Here is a 19,480-nt window from a genome sequence, read left to right as displayed (position 1 = left end):
AAGAACTAATAACCATTAATTTACATGGAACAAGTTTTTGAGCACTCTCCCAAAAATAACCTACCAAATCATACTAAATAACACATAAAACCTAAAATAACACTAACATAGTAAAAGCAGTGGCACCATCAGTTCTCAGGGTACACACTGCCTCTGTCACAGCTCTCTGCAAAGCAAACACAAAAGTGAACCCTATTTTCACTTTTTGCCTTTTGTCATAGAAGCAAAAAATCCTCTTCAGATTTCTTTCAGTTAGCGAAAACAGGTACTAATAAAGGTCTTTTGTAAAAGTGAAGCAGTGGAAAGCAAACTTTCTAAAACCAAAGGGTACATATACTTGCTAAAGCCTCTTCGGTGTTTGAATAGAGCAAGTACTTCTGATAGGCTTTAGATCTGAGCACTTGTTTATTCATCCAACAAACACCAAACCCCTTCCAACTGCTAATATGACTAAGGGCAATGTGATATGTCTCCTTTGCTTTTCCTTTTGTTTTTAGAATACTATTCTTTATTTACTGAATTATTTCATTCCTTAATCAAAAAATAAATTGACTCCATTTATGTGGATTGATTTCTGGACCTTCAGTTCTGCTGAATTGATCTATTTATATATACTTGACACTAATATCATACTGTCTGGATTACTATAGCTTTATAACATCATGAAATTTGTAGTGTAAGTCCCTTAGTTATGTAATTCTTATCCAATAAGTCTCTTTCACCTTGATGTCCCGAGATTTAAATTTTTATTAAATGAATAGATGAGTAATGGGAACCACTATAGACAAAACTATATTGTGACTCTGCTATGTGCCAGATATATTCTTAACTATTATTCCTACTTTATAGAAAGGGAAACTGAGACTTAGAATGGCTAAGGAGTAAGTCCACAGCATGGACCAAACAGGCATTGGCACCTACACCATGTACATTCTAGTATTCTATCAACCTCTCAGATCAACTCTACTCTCAAGTGTAGTGGGTTCAATAACGGCCTCCAAAAAGATGTGTCCAATTCTAACCTCTGGAACCAGTGAAGGTGATCTTATTTGGAGTAAAAGTCTTTGCAGATATAATTAAGGATCTCAAGGTGAGATCATCCTGGATTTAGGGGGGCCCTAAATCCAATGACAATATTTCTTATGAGGAGGAGAGGACACACAGACATAGAGAGAAAAAGGTGATGTGAAGGCAGGCAGAGGCTGTACTGATAGGTCTACAAGTCAAGGCATGGCAAGAATGACCAGAAGCCACCAGAAGCCAGGAGAGGCATGGAACACATCTTCCCTCAGATCCTCCTGAAGGAACCAACCCTGCCAACATCTCAGTTTCACATTTCTGGCCTCCACAACTGTGAGAGAATAAATTTCTGTTGTTTTACACCGGCGAGTTTGTGGTAATTTGTTACAGCAGCCCTAGGAAACTAACATATCAAAATATTCCTGGTCCACGTACCAAAGAAGCTCCCCCCAAAACTTAGCCTATACTGTTCATAGGGGGATCCGGCTTCAGTTAGCCTCTTAAAACTTTACTGATCTTCCTCACTTCAGAGGTTTCCCATTTCTAATCAAGCCTTTCAGCCTGAGGTCCCACACAGCATTATCCAAAAAATTCTCACATCTCAACAACAGTGTTATATATACTTCATTTGCTTCTTTGAAAGTACAGTGAGTATCTCTAACAGGAATGGCATGTGGCCTGGTGCTTTGGAATAATTCCATTTAATGCAGCAATAGAGGACCCAGGCTTTCCTGGCTAGATGCTCCAATATGGCACAAAACTAATACAAAGTATAGGAAAGAAGGGGTCATTTCCGTGCGGGCAGTTCTGGGGAAGCTTCTAGGAGGAAGGCAGGAATTGAGCTGGGCCTTGAAAAGGGACAACAGCAATAATAATCATCACAACGATGCTCTCATTTATTGAGCATCTATAACATGTAACATGCTGTCCTACTGCCTTGACATACTTTTTCTATTTAATTCTCCCGGTCACCCCACAAAGTAATTATTTGCCACTCTTATTTTCCTGAGAAGAAACCTGGGACTTGGAGAGCTAAGGGCCAAGTCCAAGGTCACCCAATCAATAAGTGCCAGGACTCTGGCAGATGAACGTACAAGATGATGGAAGGGAGAAGGTCAAGCTAGGTGAGGAAAAGGAACAGAGGTGGTGGGTGAGGAAGCCATTGCTGAAAAGTCAGGCTGGCGGGAGAATGTTCTGGCATTTGAATGCCCTTTTGAGGAGCTTGGACTTGATCTACTTAGCTGTGCAAGTTGCCAGAGGTATGTGAGTGAGTATAAGACTGACTAGCTCAAGTCTGTATTTGGGAGGAAAATGCTGGACTCGGGGATGGAAGCGCATGGTGAGAAGGAGTAAGAAGACCGGTCTGTCCCTGTCAAATATGGAGGGCCTGAAGGAAGGCAGAGGTGGTGGGACTGGCGACAGTAAGGCAGGTTTGAAAGATATCAGAAGCAAGACATGGTTTGAACAAGACATGGTACTCAAGAAATGAGGGCAAAGAAGCTGTCCTGGCTAACACAGGGGTGTGGAAGGATGAGTGAGGCATTTATCACAGCAGAGGGCACAGGTCAATGGCTGGATGGGCAGATGTAGCAGACTGAGTTTAAAAAAGATCCGATCTGTTTCTGCCTCCATGACCCTCACACTCCAGAGATGTCTGGTTAGCAGGTGGCGCTGCAGCTTCTGCCTTCTTTCCCTGCCTCTGATGGACTTCTTTCAAGGGGAGCTGGATGGAGTTTATAGGGTATATCTTTAAATTAAATAGATAAGTAGTTTTAAACTCTCCAAAAGAAATAGTACACTCTAGGTTTGAATCATGCAGCATGTGTAAACCACTGGCTATGTCCCAGAAAGGTCCACTTCCCCAGCATCAGGATGGCCGTGTCTCATAGGCCTAGAACTCAGTATTTGGGTACAAAGCAACCCAAACACTGCCTGCATATTAAATATGAAATCACCAAACTTAGTGAGGAGAATTTAGAGCTGGAAGCCACTGCAGGCTCTTGTGAACACACTCAGGGCTGTCTGGAATGTTTCTGGTTTCAGAGCACCTTCCCAGCTCCTACTGACTTGCCTCTGTCTTCTCTGAAGAGCCAGAGAGTCCTCTCTCCATACAATTCTAGAAGAGACCATCTAAGACTCTAGGGCCGACATACCAAATAGTCAGGGTCTAAGAGAATCTAAATTCACACACTGATCTCTTAAGAAGCAGCTGGAAAGAGTATCAATAAGCATTGGACTGGATTGGAGTCAGAAGACCAGGGTTCAAATGTTGACTTGACCTGTGGTTCTTATTAGTTGTGCGCTTGGCAAAGTCACAGATCTTGGTGGTGGGCTGTGCTGGGGTCCCCTGCCTGGGTCCACTGTTGCTGCAGTTGTGCGCCCAGCCTGTGTAGCAGCCAGCACCTGTGTCTCTGTCCTGAAGGACTGCCCTTGACCTATTGGAGCCCACTGTTGCCTACTGGGACCCTCAGCCAGTTATGAGTGTGTGCATGAATATGAAAGCCCAACACTCAAATCTCTGGGAGGCAACTTCCACTCTGGAGTTCCCTCTCCAGGAGAGTATGTCTGAAATCATTCTCCTTTGAGCACCGACCGCTGTCCCTGTCTTGCTTCCTTCCCTCACTCCCCACGCCCCCGGCTGCCCTGGGGCGTGCCCTTAGTAAATCGCTCATCCATGAAACCTCATCACAGCATCGCTTCCAGGAAGCCCAACAGAAGACCAGCCTCTGCTGGAGGCCATGCTGGAGGAACCATATCTTAAAGCAGCGAGCAGAATATCCAGTACAAGGGCCACGACAGGCAAAATTTGGCAAAAAGGCATGTTTTGTTTGGCTCACAGGCTTTAAAAAATGTGAAGGGCCTTGCCAACATTTAAAAACAGGGAAATTTCACTCAAAAGCCCAGATCTCCCCTTTGTCCTGAAAAAATCAGAAGATCCAGCTACCCTGAGCCTACACTCTTGCACAGCAACAGTGGGGTGGTGGGACCTGGGGGCCAGTCCCTACCAACCCACTTACTCACTGACACCCATAGTCACCAGAGTTGGCATAGAAAGTACGCAGTAAAGCCTGTCGAATCCGAAGAAGGCATCATTTTTCTTGAAAACAATTCAGCTCGAGGGCTGCTGGAGAGCAGGGGTGAATAATTGTGTAAGAGGCTACATCGCTGTTCCACTCCAGCTCTCCCCTCATGCCTGGCAAGGCACTGATGTACACTTCCACAAACACTCTTCTGAAAGAAGATGAATCAATGATGAGCGCTGCCATGATAGGAAATTTGTGTGACAGGGAACACACAATGAAATGAAATAAAACCACTTGTGGTTTCAGTATGCAGGCGAGAAACACAAAAACAGGTCTTAGTTTCAGATGTTGTTGTATTTTGCCATAAATAAAAGGATGGCTACAGTTCAAAAATGACATTATAAACATTTCAGAATGTTGACTTGCCTAGCCTATGTACTTTTTTTCTTTTTCTTTTTTTTTTTTTTTTTAAGAATGATGATAGTTGAAGCCATTTAAACCAAGGTAACTGGTAGTAGATCATTTAAAGAAACAGAAGTTCCCTTGCACACTGGAACCCAGCCATCCAGTCAGGAGTGTTCAGGTCACTGTCGGATGGGTCAGGATGTGGTACAGAGAGAGGGGAACAGTTGTTATCCAGTACTTCAGTTACGTGGCGGTCAAATAAGATAGCTCCTATTTTCTGAGAGCACATTGCAGACTTCAGCTTCAGGCAGCATAATTGAACAAGGGTCTCAGCTACTCCCTGAAACCCATCTGTGCTCTGAAATCCATCTCCTCATTTGCACTGAGTCTGTGCTCCCCATGGACCGCTCTAGCATCAATAGGACTGAGATTGGTAGGACTAAGGCAGACCCATCTTGGAAGACAAGAAACTTCTCTGATGGCCGACTTTGGCTCAAAGACTCCCCAACAGCCTTGTTCATAATTCCTTAGAGTGAATGGTCTAGGACAGGGGTTAACAGACTGCATTTCACGAGCCACATGCGGCTCTTTGGGTACGTACGTGTGGCTCTGAAGTAAAATTGAAAATGAAAATCAAACTATCATAGTTTCACTTATAAAATTTTTAAAATATGTGATTCACATAATGGTGATTTCATTTGTTTTACGGCTCTCGAATAATTTTTAAATCGTTGTGAGGGACAGCGTTGGCTCTTCTGTCTCAAAAGTTTGCGGACCCTTGAGCTAGGATGTTTGACCTAACCTTCCCTCTCTCTCATTTACCAAGGTCATACCTGCATTATGCTTTCACGGCCTTCTCTGGCTCCTTCTCCATTTCCTTTCACACAAGTTTCTCCTGATTTAAATCCTTGGAGCTTTAATCCCATCTTGGCATCTGCTTCTCAGAGGACATGTTCTGCATTTGAAAAATTCCTACTGCCTGTATTCAGCAAAATCTGCCTACTCTACCCAATAATTGCAGGCTCCCAACTTCTGGGTGGTTACATGAATCCAAAGAAAGAAATATGTATGAAGAGAAGTCAAAATGAGTAGGCTTTAAGAAATTGGGTATAGGGCCGGCCGAGTGGCTCAGTGGGTTAAGAGCTCGCTCAAAGGTTTGAGCTCTGAGCAACAGCGGTTCGAGTCCGGCTCGAGCTGAACAGTCGCTGAGCTGCCAACAGGTGGCAGGATGGCTCAGCAAAAAAAAAAAAAAATTGGGTATGGAGTTAAGAGAAGGAGAAAGAGCAAAAGGAGGAGGAGTGGGGAGAGGAGGGGAAAGAAGGAGGTGATAACGTCTCAGAGTTCCTCTATGTTGACAATTTTCTACTAAAAAAATGGACATGGAGATCCCCTAAAATTTGACCTATTCATAACTCTAGGAAAACCTCGGAGGCTTTCTATGGTACCTGACTTGCTCCAGAATCCCAACTGTGAAATTGCTGTTGGAAGATGAGATGTACAGTCCCTTAGAGGGCTGTCAACCAGAAAGTCCCGTGTGACCACAATGAAGGCCACACGGCGCTCATTCTCGACACCCCAAGTGTCGATGTGTCCAACTGTCATTTTGTGGAAAGGCAGAAAAAGAGAAGTATACTGCCTGTGTGAAATATGTAAACCATGTCTCATAACCAAGAAAATAAAGAAAACACACACACACACACACACACACACACACACACACACACACACACACACACACCCTTACTCTGCTAAGAGGGTTAACATTAAAAGAAAGCCTTCAGGCTGGTAATTTCATAACTCACAGAAAAATTGAAAAGGGAGACAAAACCAGCAGCATCGTTTATAAGCCCTGGAAAATGGAAGTTTCCAAGCTGTCATAAATAAGGATGGGAGCACTTGCCAAGACAGAAATTTTGCCAAGTATGAAATCCACTCAATCCTTACATCTTGGAGCTCAGAACAGAACACCAACCTTTTGGGATTTGTAATAATTTCTTCTCAGCAAAACTTTCTTTTCATAAGGAAGTAAAAACAAAAAGCAAAAAATACGATATGGAAAGTTTTTTAAAGGAGTTGGGAACATTAAAGCATAGTGAGCACTGGGGAGGTGATAATGACATAAATTGTATATGTACTGGGATTAAATTCCCATTTAATCAAACAGGGCTTAAAGTGTGCAATATTCTTATTCTGTGTGTGTGTGTGTGTGTGTGTGTGTTATTGCATAGAGTTATGTCTTTCCTTGCCTCGTTGGTCTCTCTCTCTCTCTCTCTCTCTCTCTCTCTCTCACACACACACACACACACACACACACACACACACACAATTTCTCTTTTATGCACATATACCATCCAACCAATTTAAAATTTTTAATGTGTAAAAAATAAAGAAAAGACAAAGCATATTTGTGTGGGCTTCTGTCGGAAAAGGGAACTAGAGAAAATAATTTTAAAAAAATAAGAGGGAAAGAGAAAATAGGTAACAAGGGAGGGGATACTTTTCACCAGTTTATAAACCGAGTCAAGAGGAACCAGCGCCACCAGAATGAAGTGCAGAGGTCTGATGGCTATCTCAGAGCTCACAGACATAGGGTCCCCCAGAAGGCAAAGGAAAGCCCTGACCTCGGAGAAGCTAGCCAGAGCGTGGGTTTTATGGGCAGATGGATCTGATTTGTGTGACCTTGGGGAAATTGCTTAACTTTCTAAGGCTTTGTTTTCTCGTGTGTAAAGCATGGACAATAACAGCATCAACATTACAGATACTACCATCAGACCATAGCCCATGAGGCCAAAGACAGCATCTGTTTCGCTTATTGTGGTACTTCCCAGTGTTTGGCTCACTGTCTGACCTGTAATTGACACTTAATACATATTTACTGAATTTTGAATAGACTCAATGTAAGATAAAACAAGATAATGTATTGAAGAATTTAGCATATGTCTCAGTTAGGGTCGTAACAAAAAACAACCCTAACAGTTTAACTGTAGGGACAACGTACAGAGGTATGGACAGGTTAAAGGGACAAACAAGAAATGGTGAGGCACTGGCGACTGACCACAGTGGGAAATCTTTCCCACCTCACATGTTGAGGGGACAGATGGAGAAAAGGAGAAAAGGTGGAGCCCATCTTGAAGGATTGCAGACATGGAGAGATGAGCCCTGTTTGAGATAAGCCTCCACTCATGAAACAGGGCAGACATATCCTGACTCCTCTCCTCCACTGGAGACCTGCTAGTCACCCTGCTGTTCAGACGCACTGAGAAGCCAGCACACTCCCAGCACCAAAGTAAAACATGGTATGGAATCCCCCAATGCCCAAAGAAGAAGGGCAATAGAGAGGTAGTCGGTCTCCCCCAAACCCAGAAGCCGAAGTAAATGCAAAGAGAAAAATCTGTCAAGGAAGTAACTGTTGCAAAGCCCTATCAGACTATGGCATAGTTCATTTAAAACTGAGAACTCCCCCAAAAGGTAAAACAGTGCTGGCAGCTCTTACCATCACCCTCCAAGGCTCAAGGGTCTTTAGTGAAATTGCATGAACTTACCTGAAGCTGAATTCTAATCCTTAAAGCAAACAGACGTGGCCTACATTCTTATTTAGTGATTCAACAAGAGTAATTACTGTATGCTGAGAATTATTAAAAAGAAATAGAAGGTAGTGAATAAACACAAAAGAGATTTCTATGTGCCTCCTGGGAAACAGAATAAAAGTTTTAAAAGAAGAGAGGGAGGGGGAGAGCGTATTGTTCATTAGCTTATGGTAAGGCAGAGATTTTAATACAGTAAACACAGGCCCTAAGGTCTTGTGGTGTGAGATGAGACTTGACCAAATGACTGGAAAATTGGCGTGTGCCCTTGGCAGTCTCTTTAAGTCACTGGCTGCCAGACCAGACATTCAGGGACAGCAGCGATGACAGTGACCGAGCTGCTTAGATGCTGCTCTGTCTCGTTGCACTTCAGAGGCCAGGAATAGGTCAAGCAGGCATTTTCTGCCACCTTGTTCCAATGACTGGATCCTCTTCACACAGGTGACAGGATGTGGCCTCAAACATACATACCTTCCCACCATGCCCCTCCCACCCCACTCCCATCGAGGTGGTTTCCCTCGCCATCACTCATCGGAGAGCCAGGACTGCCCAAGTGAACAGGAAGTAATCAAGTTCAAGAGCGACAAGAAAATTCACTTTAGAACAATCAAAAACAACACATCCATCTTCAGGTATAATGAGCAAAGCAAACATTCCCTGGGTTTTTATTAGTTAATTAGCACTGAATAGATACTTGATGAAACTTCTTGTTTCATAAGGTAAAATGTTGAAAGCATGTGCCAATTTCACTACCTTGCCCTGTACTTGCAAGTCAAGATCTGTAGGGGTTGGTTAGTGGCCCAAAAAGCTGGGAGCTTCCCAGGACAGCATGCACCTTCCAGTGACTGAAGTTCACTTTATGATTCTGCTTTGCAACAATAATCTCTGCTCAAATGCTAGTACTGGCAAGGGTGACCGCTGGGCACTTGCACAGCCCTGAGAGTGTCCAAGGCAACTCACCGGTCGCACCCCGGTCACGGCCCTGCTTAAGGGTCCAGCCCATGTGGGGTATGTTGAGCATGTCGGCACTCCAGCCAGCTACCTGAATTCAAATCCTGGTATACCACTCATGAGCCAGGTAACCTGGAGCAAGCTCCTCTGTCACTCTGCTTCTCAGCTTTCTAACATTTAAAATGGAAGCAATATTATCTTTGGTCACAAAGAGTTGCAGGGAATGAATTAACCCATGGATGAATTAACACCTTAACATATGTTTTAACACTTAAAACATAGCATGTGCTTGGTACACAGTGAGAAATCAATACACGCTAACTATTATTATACCTTTTGGTTCCAATGGCAGAGTTCACTCCAATGTGTTAGAAAAGGTGATAGCAATGGTATAGGTACCTGAAATGAAGCGCTGGTAAAACTTTGATGCTCCTCATTTAAAATGATTTAACAAAAAGAACACAACAACAGCCCACATTACAAAATATTTTAAAGGAATGAAATTTTATTACTTCAAACATGAAGTAGCTCCAAATAAACTAATCACGTTTTGCCCACTAGAGCTTTTACAAGAAACTACCTCAGGAAGCAGAAAAGAAAAATCTAGTCATTTGTAACTTATTGCCTGTAAACACTTATTTCTAAGACTTGGGGGAACTTGAAACAAGCCTTTTCTTTCAAGCACTCTCTAAGCCAATTCATTTGGTATTTATAGTCTTAACCAAAGATTTTCAAATGGATAATTCAAAAGTTAAAGTGAATATAGACCCCATTCAAATGATCAAAAATTCCGTATAACTAAAGTGAGAACAAAATAAGCAGACCAGATTTTTGGATATGACCAGCAAAGCTATTTTTTCCAGCATCCTCAAAATACAGAGTACCATTCAAACTCATGGATGATTACAATATATGCCCAAACACATCGTATCCTATTATTTTATCAAAATCAAATCTGAGTAGAATCAATGCGTAAGAATCATCTGGGCAGAAAGGAGGGTCGAGGAGCAGAATCACAACACCTCCTAGGAAAGCTCCAAAATGGCCGTCACAGCATGGACACAGTAAGAACCACCCAACAAGTGAAATTCCCTTCTGTTTCATTTCATTCCCTTCCATTGGTCGTGTTCACACAATCACCATATAACTAGTGCATGCAAGTGAATCTGTGTGTGATTCGCAGGCGTTTACTGAGACACACCCAAGCACAGTGCAGGCTCAAGTCCTTCAAAGTGTTTTATTAGTGAAACTGAGGGTCTCCCCCCACCCCTCACTTGCCAGGCTATGTGCTAAGAGTTTCACATGAACCGTCTCACTTAACTCTCATAAGAGTCCAGTGGGGAGGCACTGTTACTATTATCATCATCTCATTTTGCAAATGAGGAAACTAAGGAATGGAGTGGTGAAATAACTTTCCCAAGGTCATTTAGCTTATGAGCATAGCTAGGATTCAAACCTGAATAGCCTGTATCCAGTGCCTACCACCTCAAATTATTTTACAACCTTCAAAGGGACAATGAAACCTGTTCTCAGCTCAGCAAATTTAGAAGGATGTTTAGAAAAAGCACAAGGCACCAGCACTCTACAGATTCTTAAAGGAGAGTCTGTGTACTTGGCTTGATAAGACATCGGGTCACACTGGATCCATTTTTCCAATCCCTAAGTCTCCAACTTGGAGCAAAACCTTTTCAAAGTTACCAGAAATGGTATCAAATGAATCACAGCTGGGGTCCTACAAACCTTGCTTTTAGGTCCTTTCTTAAAAGGGGAAAATGAGGAAAGGGCAGCGTGGCTAGCTGGGCAATAAAAACAAAAGGGACAAAGTGTGGGCACCACGTAAATAATGACAGTTTGATGGTATCTCATCTCTACATTCATTTGTCTTCCTCTCTCTCCCCTTTCATGAAAGCACAAGTCATCATGCTCATTCGAGCACAAAAACACTTAGAATTGAGGGACAGAGCACCAAAGGTACCCTCTTGCTGGGACCTGGGTCATTCCATGCTTTTACAATACCAAAGGACTTTCCCACAGAATTCAGGGTTGTGTTTTTAATGCCCTTAATTTTTTTTTTTTTAGTATTGCCTTTAGCCAAATGAAAATATATCTGAAGGCAAGAATCAGTAAACAGTAAATGAGTGATTCACACTGATGGAAATTTTAAAAGTCCTTTTTTGTGGGAGAGTTATTCCAGAATCTATAGTGGCTTTGGGACTCCCCCCAAATTCTCTATGACATTTCTCACACTCTTTCTTCTAATACCTTTAGCCTTAAACACCACCAATGACACATGGGACAATGGGATAAGCTTGAGGAAGAGAGGGGACATATATAAGGCCCTAGAGAGAATGCAAGACACATGGAGATAAATTATAAAACTTTATTGGCTTGTTAAAAAAATGAATGAATGCAGCAAGCACATTTATGATCAACCCACATGTTAAAACAGCACTTAAAAATAAAATAAAAAAATGATTATCCATTATTTACAGGAAATGTGAAAAAACCTGGAACATTATGGGGGGAAAAATAGGACATGAAAATGATTCACAGGCTGCCTATGGATTCCAGCAAACGGGTTTTAGCGTGAAATGAGTGACACTCAATGATTCGTCTTTCTTCAGAACCTCTTGCTACTTTTTTTCTGTCTTATTTCTCTTCAGCTTTATTGAGCTATCATTGACAAATAAAATTGTAAAATATGTAAAAGTGTACAATGTGATGATATGAAACATGTATATATTGTGAATAGACTCTCTTGCTATTTCATATTTGTTTATGCTCCACTCATAAATGGACTGTTTTAAAGGTGGTGAAAAATCTCTTCTTTTCTTCACTTCTCATGCGTTTTTTTTCTCTATGAAAACTAAGACTCCAGACATACCTGATAGCAATGTATCTTGGGTGCCTGCTAATGACCATTCCAAGACTCCACTGCAACCTTAGCCTGAATTGAACTCAGAGTGATCTCACTGTCAACATCAGATGGCTGGGAGGTTCCTTTGCCCCTGACGACCAAAACAAGGAAATGAGCTGACTTGAGTGGAAAGCTGCCTTCTGTGACAGTTGTTTTAATATCACTCCCTGGGTTGGCAATTCTGCTAACTTAATTCAGTCTGGCAGCACCCCACAGAAAATTATATTCATGCACTGTCCGGGAGCGTCCTTCACCTTCCCAGGTACCCTTGAATAAACCTGACATGGTCCATAGGCACTGCAGGTGTGTGAACACAGCAGCTCATGTTTAACGGGTTTGCTGCTTCTGTCCTAGTTTCCTTGGAGTCAGGTCTGCTGACTGGCACAACCCATTGGGCTGGAGGCAGCTACCCTGTGAAGACCCTGGATTAAATGGAATCGCTTCTCTTCCGTTGATGTCCCTTTGCATATGGAGTCTAGACCAAAAAAAAATGAAATGAGCTTCTGTTGTGTGAGGAAATCAGATGAAATCCAAGGGAGAAGTTCTAGACAGAAAGCACTAGAGCAGGAGAAAGTATAAATCCTGCACTCTCCAACAGAATGAGAGAAGAGTTAGCTCAGGTTCCCTTTAATGGTTGGATTCCAAATCGCAATGGGAAAAAAAGGTGTGTGTAAAGCAACCAACAAAGCAAATAAAAATAACGCTCAGCTTGTCATGGAGTCAAGTTAGAATGCAAGGTTGGGAAAGGGAAGGGAAGAGGAAAAGGGAGAGAAGGGGAGAGGAAGAAAGGGGGAGAAAGAGGGTGGAAGGGAGGGAGAGGAAGGGAAGGAGAGAGAAAGAGGAAGTCAGGGATTTTAAGTGAATGAAAAGAAAAGAAAGAGGAGAGAGAAACAGGAGCACCTCCATTATGCTCATGGCCACACCGAGCAGTGAACTGAATTCCCGCCTTGAACTCCTTGAGCTGTTTGCTCCTCAAACTCACAAATAATGGGGGCCTCTGCTCTTTCTGAGGAGGAGCTTCAGGCTCTAACCACTTTGGGGTGTAATTCGGAATTACCTAAAGAATTGGAGCCCAAAGCAGTCTTCCTCTGTGCTCTGTGTTGTGGGGCGGGGCTGGGGTTGTTTAGTTCTCATCTTTGCTCCCTACTTTTGGAAAGAGCACTCAAAGGGTCAAAATGAAATCGATCCCTGCTGGAGATCAGGAGTGAAAACTCCTGAACTGTCTTCAGAGTATGTGGGAATTCCTTTTTCCTGCTGAGCGATGGTCCTTTGGCCTCAGACTGATGTCTCATGTGGTAACAGTAGGAGTCTCTTAGTCTATCTCAGCTGCATTGAAGGGTCTCAGTGGGATCTTAGTCAAGATTCAGGGCCTGAATCACGCCTCTTGAAGATGACACACCTGTTTTCCACTTATCAATGACCACACCGGTACATTAAGGGCACCCATGAAAAGAGGCTGTGCGATTTCCCCTGAACTTGGCTGCACCTAAGTGGGCCCAGAGACTTGGACACTGGTGAAAGGAAGGTCATATCAAACAAAACAGGATTCACTGGGTTGCCTCCAGCCACATGGAAACGGGGATGATCAGAGGATGAAGGGCAAACATTGCTGCAAGAGAGTCCCAGGCAGGGAGAGAGTCAAGATCTCAGCTGGCGGAAGGCACAGGACAGCCCCAAAGGTAAGTGACACACTGCAAGTCACTGAGGAGCTAAACTCAGTGGTGATAAATCTCTCCATGGTGATTCTGGGAAGTGCGTTTGCAAAGGAAGGACAGAAGGATGTAGTGAGAGAACAATGATCTTGCTTTAAGACAAAAGTAACAAACTGGCAGCCCACAGGCCTGTTTTGTTGGCCTACATAATGTTTTAAAAATAACTGAGCCAACTTTTTAAAAATAGGGACATTTCACAATAAAGTCCAGGTTGCAAGGTTCTCTTAAAGAGTCAGAAGATTTGGAAACCTGGGTAGGAGTTGGCTGGGGCTGGGTAACAGCTGTCCCTCTGGAGGGGTGAGTGTTCACTCATCCAGTGCACATCTTTCATGTAGGGCACCTGCCTGGTACTGAAATGCCAGATTCTTGCTGGAGGGTGGCAAACTTGATTTCAGCAAAAATGCTGTCTATCCTTTCCTAATGTTGCAGAAAAAATACATCATACATGTCATTAGGAAGCTTGAAAAAGATTTCTTATAGGGAACATAAAAAGCCAAAGGATGAAAGGGGGTGGTATAGAGTATAGATATGAGAAGCTATCTTACTAATTGTGGTCTTCAGGGATTAAAAAAAAATGAGAAGTAAAGAACTCAAGAACCATATGAAACAATTTTCCAACAGCCTCCTGTTTTCATCGTTCCCTAGGCAATGTCAACTGCTGTTTGATATATTAAATTCCCTTATCTGTCCACTTCTCTCCATTTTAAAACAAAAATTTACCCTGCTATTTGTCTAGCTGTTGAGTACAAATATTCTTTTTTTCCCCCTTTTGGGTCTGGGAAACTTATAAAATAGTCCTTAAACAATTCATTGCTTTTTTATGGCTCCATGGAATAACATAAAAGCTTTTAAAAAAAATTGTACTGAATAGCCGATATTTAAGAACCCTAGCCGTTCTGCCAGCCTCTACTTGGCTTACAGTTTCAGTTTCATTTTTCTTTCAGGATTCAGGATTTCTCCAATTAGCTGGCCTTGTGGGTAATCAACACCTTTGGGAAAGATCAAAATCTAAATAGTGACAGGAACTGTCATTTAGTAGCGAGCAAGAAAATGGGAATTCAGAGAAGATTGAGACCTCTCCACAACAAGGGCCAGCTGCCCTCCCACTCAAATGTCTTTCTGGAAAGCAAACTTTTGAAAACGAGGAGCCTGTTTATGCTTTGGATAAACTGCCCTTTTCAGGCCTCTGTCTGGAGTAGCCAAATTAAATGCTGTAATCCATAGAACTCTGTGAAATGTTGGCATCTAGCAATTCCATATTTAGTGGCTAATGTAAAAGAGTATAAAATATTCATCATGAATAATCTTTTTATATCAAGTGGTGCCTCAATGGAGCTGGTTTATTAAGATGAATGCCTTGGTTACACAGGATTCAAAATAACATTTCCAAGCATGTTAGACTAGGTAAAAATCTATGACTCATTAAAGCTGAACTGCAAAATTTGAGTAACTATTACCAAAAAGAAATTTTTTAAAAAAAAGTCAGTAAGTTTCCAATTCAGCCGTGGCATCTACATGCATGCCTCAACCGTCAGAGCTGAATGTGGCTCTGAAGTCCACCTAACAAGAAAGGTGTGAGGTGCGGAGGAGTGGGAGCAGACAAACCTGTCTTTGGGACAGGGTTCCCGCTGGGCACGTACTGAGCAAAGTGTACAAAGGTCACTGCGATAGCCACCTGAGGGAAACAGGGGTCCATGGTAAGACTAAGGCAAGGTCGTGGGGTTCTGTAGCTGTAAGGCTGCCCTCTCAGCAATGAAGCTGGACAATACAAAGCACATATTCATTAGTGACCTGCCACCTCTGAGCTGCTGGTGTCAGGAAGAGCTGCCCTGCTCGTGAAAACCCAGCAGTAGCGTGGTATGTTGTAGGTGGACTATCCTACTTACAATATTGTCTTCTCACAGCAGGCCAGCCTTTCTGCATACAGGCCTTTTCAGAGTAGAAACGCTGCTGGTCTGTCACGGGAACAGCATGAGCTGTTGTGGCCTTATCACTCGGCAAACTTCTAAAACACCGGTAGATCGCAGAGGGCACATAAAAGGACATATGCACCCTATGCATATATTTCACTCTTTTAGTTATTCCGAAACTGACTATGACTAAACTAAATCTGTAGCCCCTGATCAAATAGCTTTTTTTTCTTTTCTTTTTGCCTTTAAGAAAACCATTAAGGAAACTTGAAGGAAATCATTAGCATTGACTGCAGGACTCTAGACCTTTTGTCAGTGACATCGCTATGTCCCCACAGCGATGGTATATATGCTCTTTTAGCTGCTGTGCTGTAGGTGGAAAAATAAAATTTTCTAAATTCAGCAGTGATTAAACAACAGAAGACGATGCTAAAATACATGTTAAATGGAGGTTACAATTTAGTGTGCACTTATACCTGTCCCTAAATTTAGACTGTTTTTTTAACTTTGTAGTTCATCTTTAATAAACAGAAACAATAAAAATGAAATACATTTCCAGTATGGTCTAACAGCACATCTTTCAGAAGAGAAGCACAATTCAATGGAATTTAAATTCTGCATTTGAATGATTGTAAGAACAAAAGGCAAGCATTAATTTGTTTTCTTGAGTTTCTGCTTAGCTGCCTGTGAGCTGCCTCATCACTGGTGTTCCTCAATCACAGCTCAGGTCATCTGCAGGCTCCATGCAGTACCTCCTGCAAACACCCCCCACATCTACCAGAAAACCCCAGATAAGCAGCACTTCCCGGGAAAAGCCAATGCCCGTCCCAAGAGTCCAGCTTACAAGGCAGCATCAACCAACAAGCACCACAGCCCTTTCTCTGTCTTTTCCTTTATTTCAGCTACCCATCCAGTGGGATCTTATGAAACAAAACAAAACCTAAAAGAAACACAAAATAAAACATAAGTCATGCTCAAAAGAAAAATCAATGGAAATTAACATACAATTACAATTACTTTTAAAAGAACACAATAAATAAACATCAAAATTAAGACACAACATGGAATATGCTTTAAAACATAAAACAATATATAATCACAGAACAGAAATTAGAAGAAAATGTGCATCTCATTATTGAGCAACTTGGTTTTGAACTTAAAACCAATTTTGCATGGCATGGAAAATATGGGGAAAAATCTCAAGGGTTTCTGCACACAGCTCCACTCACAACTGTATCAGATATTAATTTCTCAATTCAAGGAGGAGCAATCAGTGAACAATATAGATGACCACTGAAGAATTTTGATGTATAGGGAAAAAAATAAACTCAACAACAAACATCTCCTCAAATCCTAAATCTTTTTTCTGCCAAATTTTACCAAGTTATTTCTGAAATAACTGATTAATTACTCAGCAACCAAACGAGAAATCTGACTGGATTTAACTGGTAAAATACTGAACCACACACAGGTTTTGATTCTTTTTCAGGAATCTTAATATTAAGTAATTAATTAATTGCCTAAATTTAATCAAGCACCACAACATATATATGACACATACATATATAGAAATGTAATATCCATTATATTATATATGATATATAGCATACAGCATGTATTATACTGTATGTATATATAATATATACAAGACATAGTTTATGTGTATATTACATATAGTATATATAAAACATACAATATTAATTCTTCAAACATTTCCTGAGCACAGACCAAATCATAGACGCTGTAATGGAAAATACAAAAATAAAGAAAATGGAGTTCCTTGACTTCAAATACTTCATTGACCCACATATGGAAAAAGGTGGGTAAACAACTGCCACAATAAATAACAGCTAATCTATTTTGTGCCAGACTCTCTTCTAAGCTCTTTGTCCAAAGTAGATCTTTTAATTTCACAATAACCCTATGAAGTAGGTTCTACTATTGCTCCCTCTTTTCTGGTGAGAAAACTGAAGCCCAGAGAGTAAAGCAGCTCACTCAAGGTCCAAGAGCTAGTGTGCGATGGAGCCGATTCTGACCCAGGAACTCGGAGCCTATGGCCATGCTGCTGTGTCCCTGTGCAGGGAGGACAAACTCTCTCTGAACTTGCCCATGAAAATCCAGCAGGAACAAGGAACATTCTATTACATATAATTCTGTGTGGAATTTGCATGACTCTTCATCAGATTCATAAGTGACAAAATAGATGACGTTGTGGTAGAAACCGCCAAGACATTTTCAAGCTCAGCTTTGGAAGGCGTTTCTAAACCCAACCCTCCAGACTCTCGATCTTCCTCAACCTGGTGTCTGGTCTGCCAAGTACTGGTGTCATCTGCCTCCAGAGCTGTAATTACCACCACCAATCTGTATCATCATTTACAACAACACCACGGAGCTTGATTTCCATGGCATTTTGGTCTCCTGCCCTTCCAAGTCTCAGGAAAAGGACTTGGTATGGACGCCAAACATCGTTTATGGATTTAATCACCCACAAAGCACTGAGAACTTAGGAAGCACATAGTGGCGCTGATTAATTCTCCTTCATATCTGTCTCTACTCTCTTTCTAAAAGCTTAGCCTCCAGGCAAACATAAGCTGTTAGTACAGTTTAGAGGGTACGATGGCACATAGTACAAGTAGGCCAAATTAACCAACCAAACACCTAAATTATCCATCAGGTCTTAACAGAGTGATTCTCAAATTCCTTCCCACTGAAATAATAGAATTAATACTGGGATGTCCAGTTGGCCAATAAAAACAGGAGAAACTTGGTGATACCAATAGAAGACATCACCTCCAGACAAAATGATTCATTGATTCAATATACTATTGGGTTCTTGGAAAAGTCGTGACGTATTTTTTCTATGTTTTTCATTGCAAAAATGCATCATGACTTTTCCAACAACCCAATAGTTTCTCGGCACACATAATTTGGAAGGGCATTTGATTTAAAAAAAATAATAATAATAACAGAACAGATTAAACTGTGAATGCAAGCCTTATTTACAATGGGTTTATGGCACAAGAACTCTAAGACTTTACTGACGTCAGAGAGTTTACAGCAGGAACCATGCCTCTCTTCCTTTGCTTCTATTTGACATTTTCCTCCTTGACGCTCCTCCAGGCTGTTTAATAATTACAATTGGGAAACAATTGTGGTTTGTTAGATGCAACCTCTTTTGGACTGCCATTCACTCAGGGTGCAAGGGCATTTTTGCCCCTATTTAGATTGATGTCAGGGGTCCATCTTCAACCTCCTTCTTCTTTGCCTTTTGTGATGTATCCTCAAAGAAGCACACCTCAGCTCCATATGCTCATGCAATAAAAACCAGTGAAGCTACCATTAAAACACATGCAATATCTTCCTTGTGAGGAAAAGCCAGCCTGTTCCCAGGATAAGCCACGTGCAGTGTCTGCATTCAAATTGTCACTCATAATCACCCCTCACCTCAAGGAATGCAAGCCAGCTTCCTCTTGATACCCTTAATCTTCACATGCTCTTGATACTCTAAAGATACGTCATCTATTAAAAAAATTAGTTTGATTTAAAGATTTGATTCTTTTATAAGGAAATGTATCCAATGCTTCATATTTCTAAGGGGTTGACAGTAAAATTCAACCAGGGCCCCAATCTACCTACCAAGATCTCATGACTTTTGCCCTCTCATGCTATAAGAAACTCAAGAAAGGGGACACAAAATGATATAAAACAATAGATCATTATTTTCTCCTCGTGAGGGGGAAAGTTTTTAGACCACAACAAATGGCTGAACATCTTGTGGGCTTAGCAGCCAAACAAGCTGTCTAGCTTCTGAGCCTGAAATATAGATATTTTGACAGTGTGACATTCTGAAGCATTTGCAGCATTCCGATGGTGCATGGTGGTTATTGTGAGAATAGCTCCTTTATCAAAAACAACCTTAGAGAAACTTTGCCACCGCTGCTTACACTAGCCGAGCTAC

At 41.7% G+C, this 19,480-nt stretch overlaps 1 protein-coding gene and 1 long non-coding RNA gene across 2 annotated transcripts in view; both read right to left on the bottom strand.

Annotated features, from left to right (window-relative positions):
* The window catches only part of NTRK2 (neurotrophic receptor tyrosine kinase 2), a 180,664-nt gene extending 171,611 nt beyond the window's left edge, over positions 1 to 9,053 (bottom strand). Inside the window, exons 1-2 of the mRNA XM_019625496.1 lie at positions 8,993 to 9,053; positions 5,894 to 6,043 (exon numbers count right to left, since the gene is read on the bottom strand). Coding sequence (XP_019481041.1) covers positions 5,894 to 6,043; positions 8,993 to 9,053 — 211 coding nt within the window. The remainder of the gene's footprint in view (positions 1 to 5,893; positions 6,044 to 8,992) is intronic.
* Positions 9,054 to 14,550: 5,497 nt separating this feature from the next.
* On the bottom strand, positions 14,551 to 19,121 carry LOC109372382 (uncharacterized). The gene is made up of 2 exons (XR_002122037.1): positions 18,967 to 19,121; positions 14,551 to 16,462 (listed from the first exon to the last, which is right to left on the bottom strand). It is a non-coding gene; the product is annotated as an uncharacterized LOC109372382 (long non-coding RNA).
* Positions 19,122 to 19,480: the final 359 nt, after the last annotated feature.

The sequence above is a fragment of the Hipposideros armiger genome, unplaced genomic scaffold, assembly GCF_001890085.2.
Source record: "Hipposideros armiger isolate ML-2016 unplaced genomic scaffold, ASM189008v1 scaffold_632, whole genome shotgun sequence".
NCBI classification, from domain to species: Eukaryota; Metazoa; Chordata; class Mammalia; order Chiroptera; family Hipposideridae; genus Hipposideros; species Hipposideros armiger.
The sequence above is the reverse complement of the archived record's forward strand: the minus strand, read 5'-3'. Positions and strand labels throughout refer to the sequence as shown.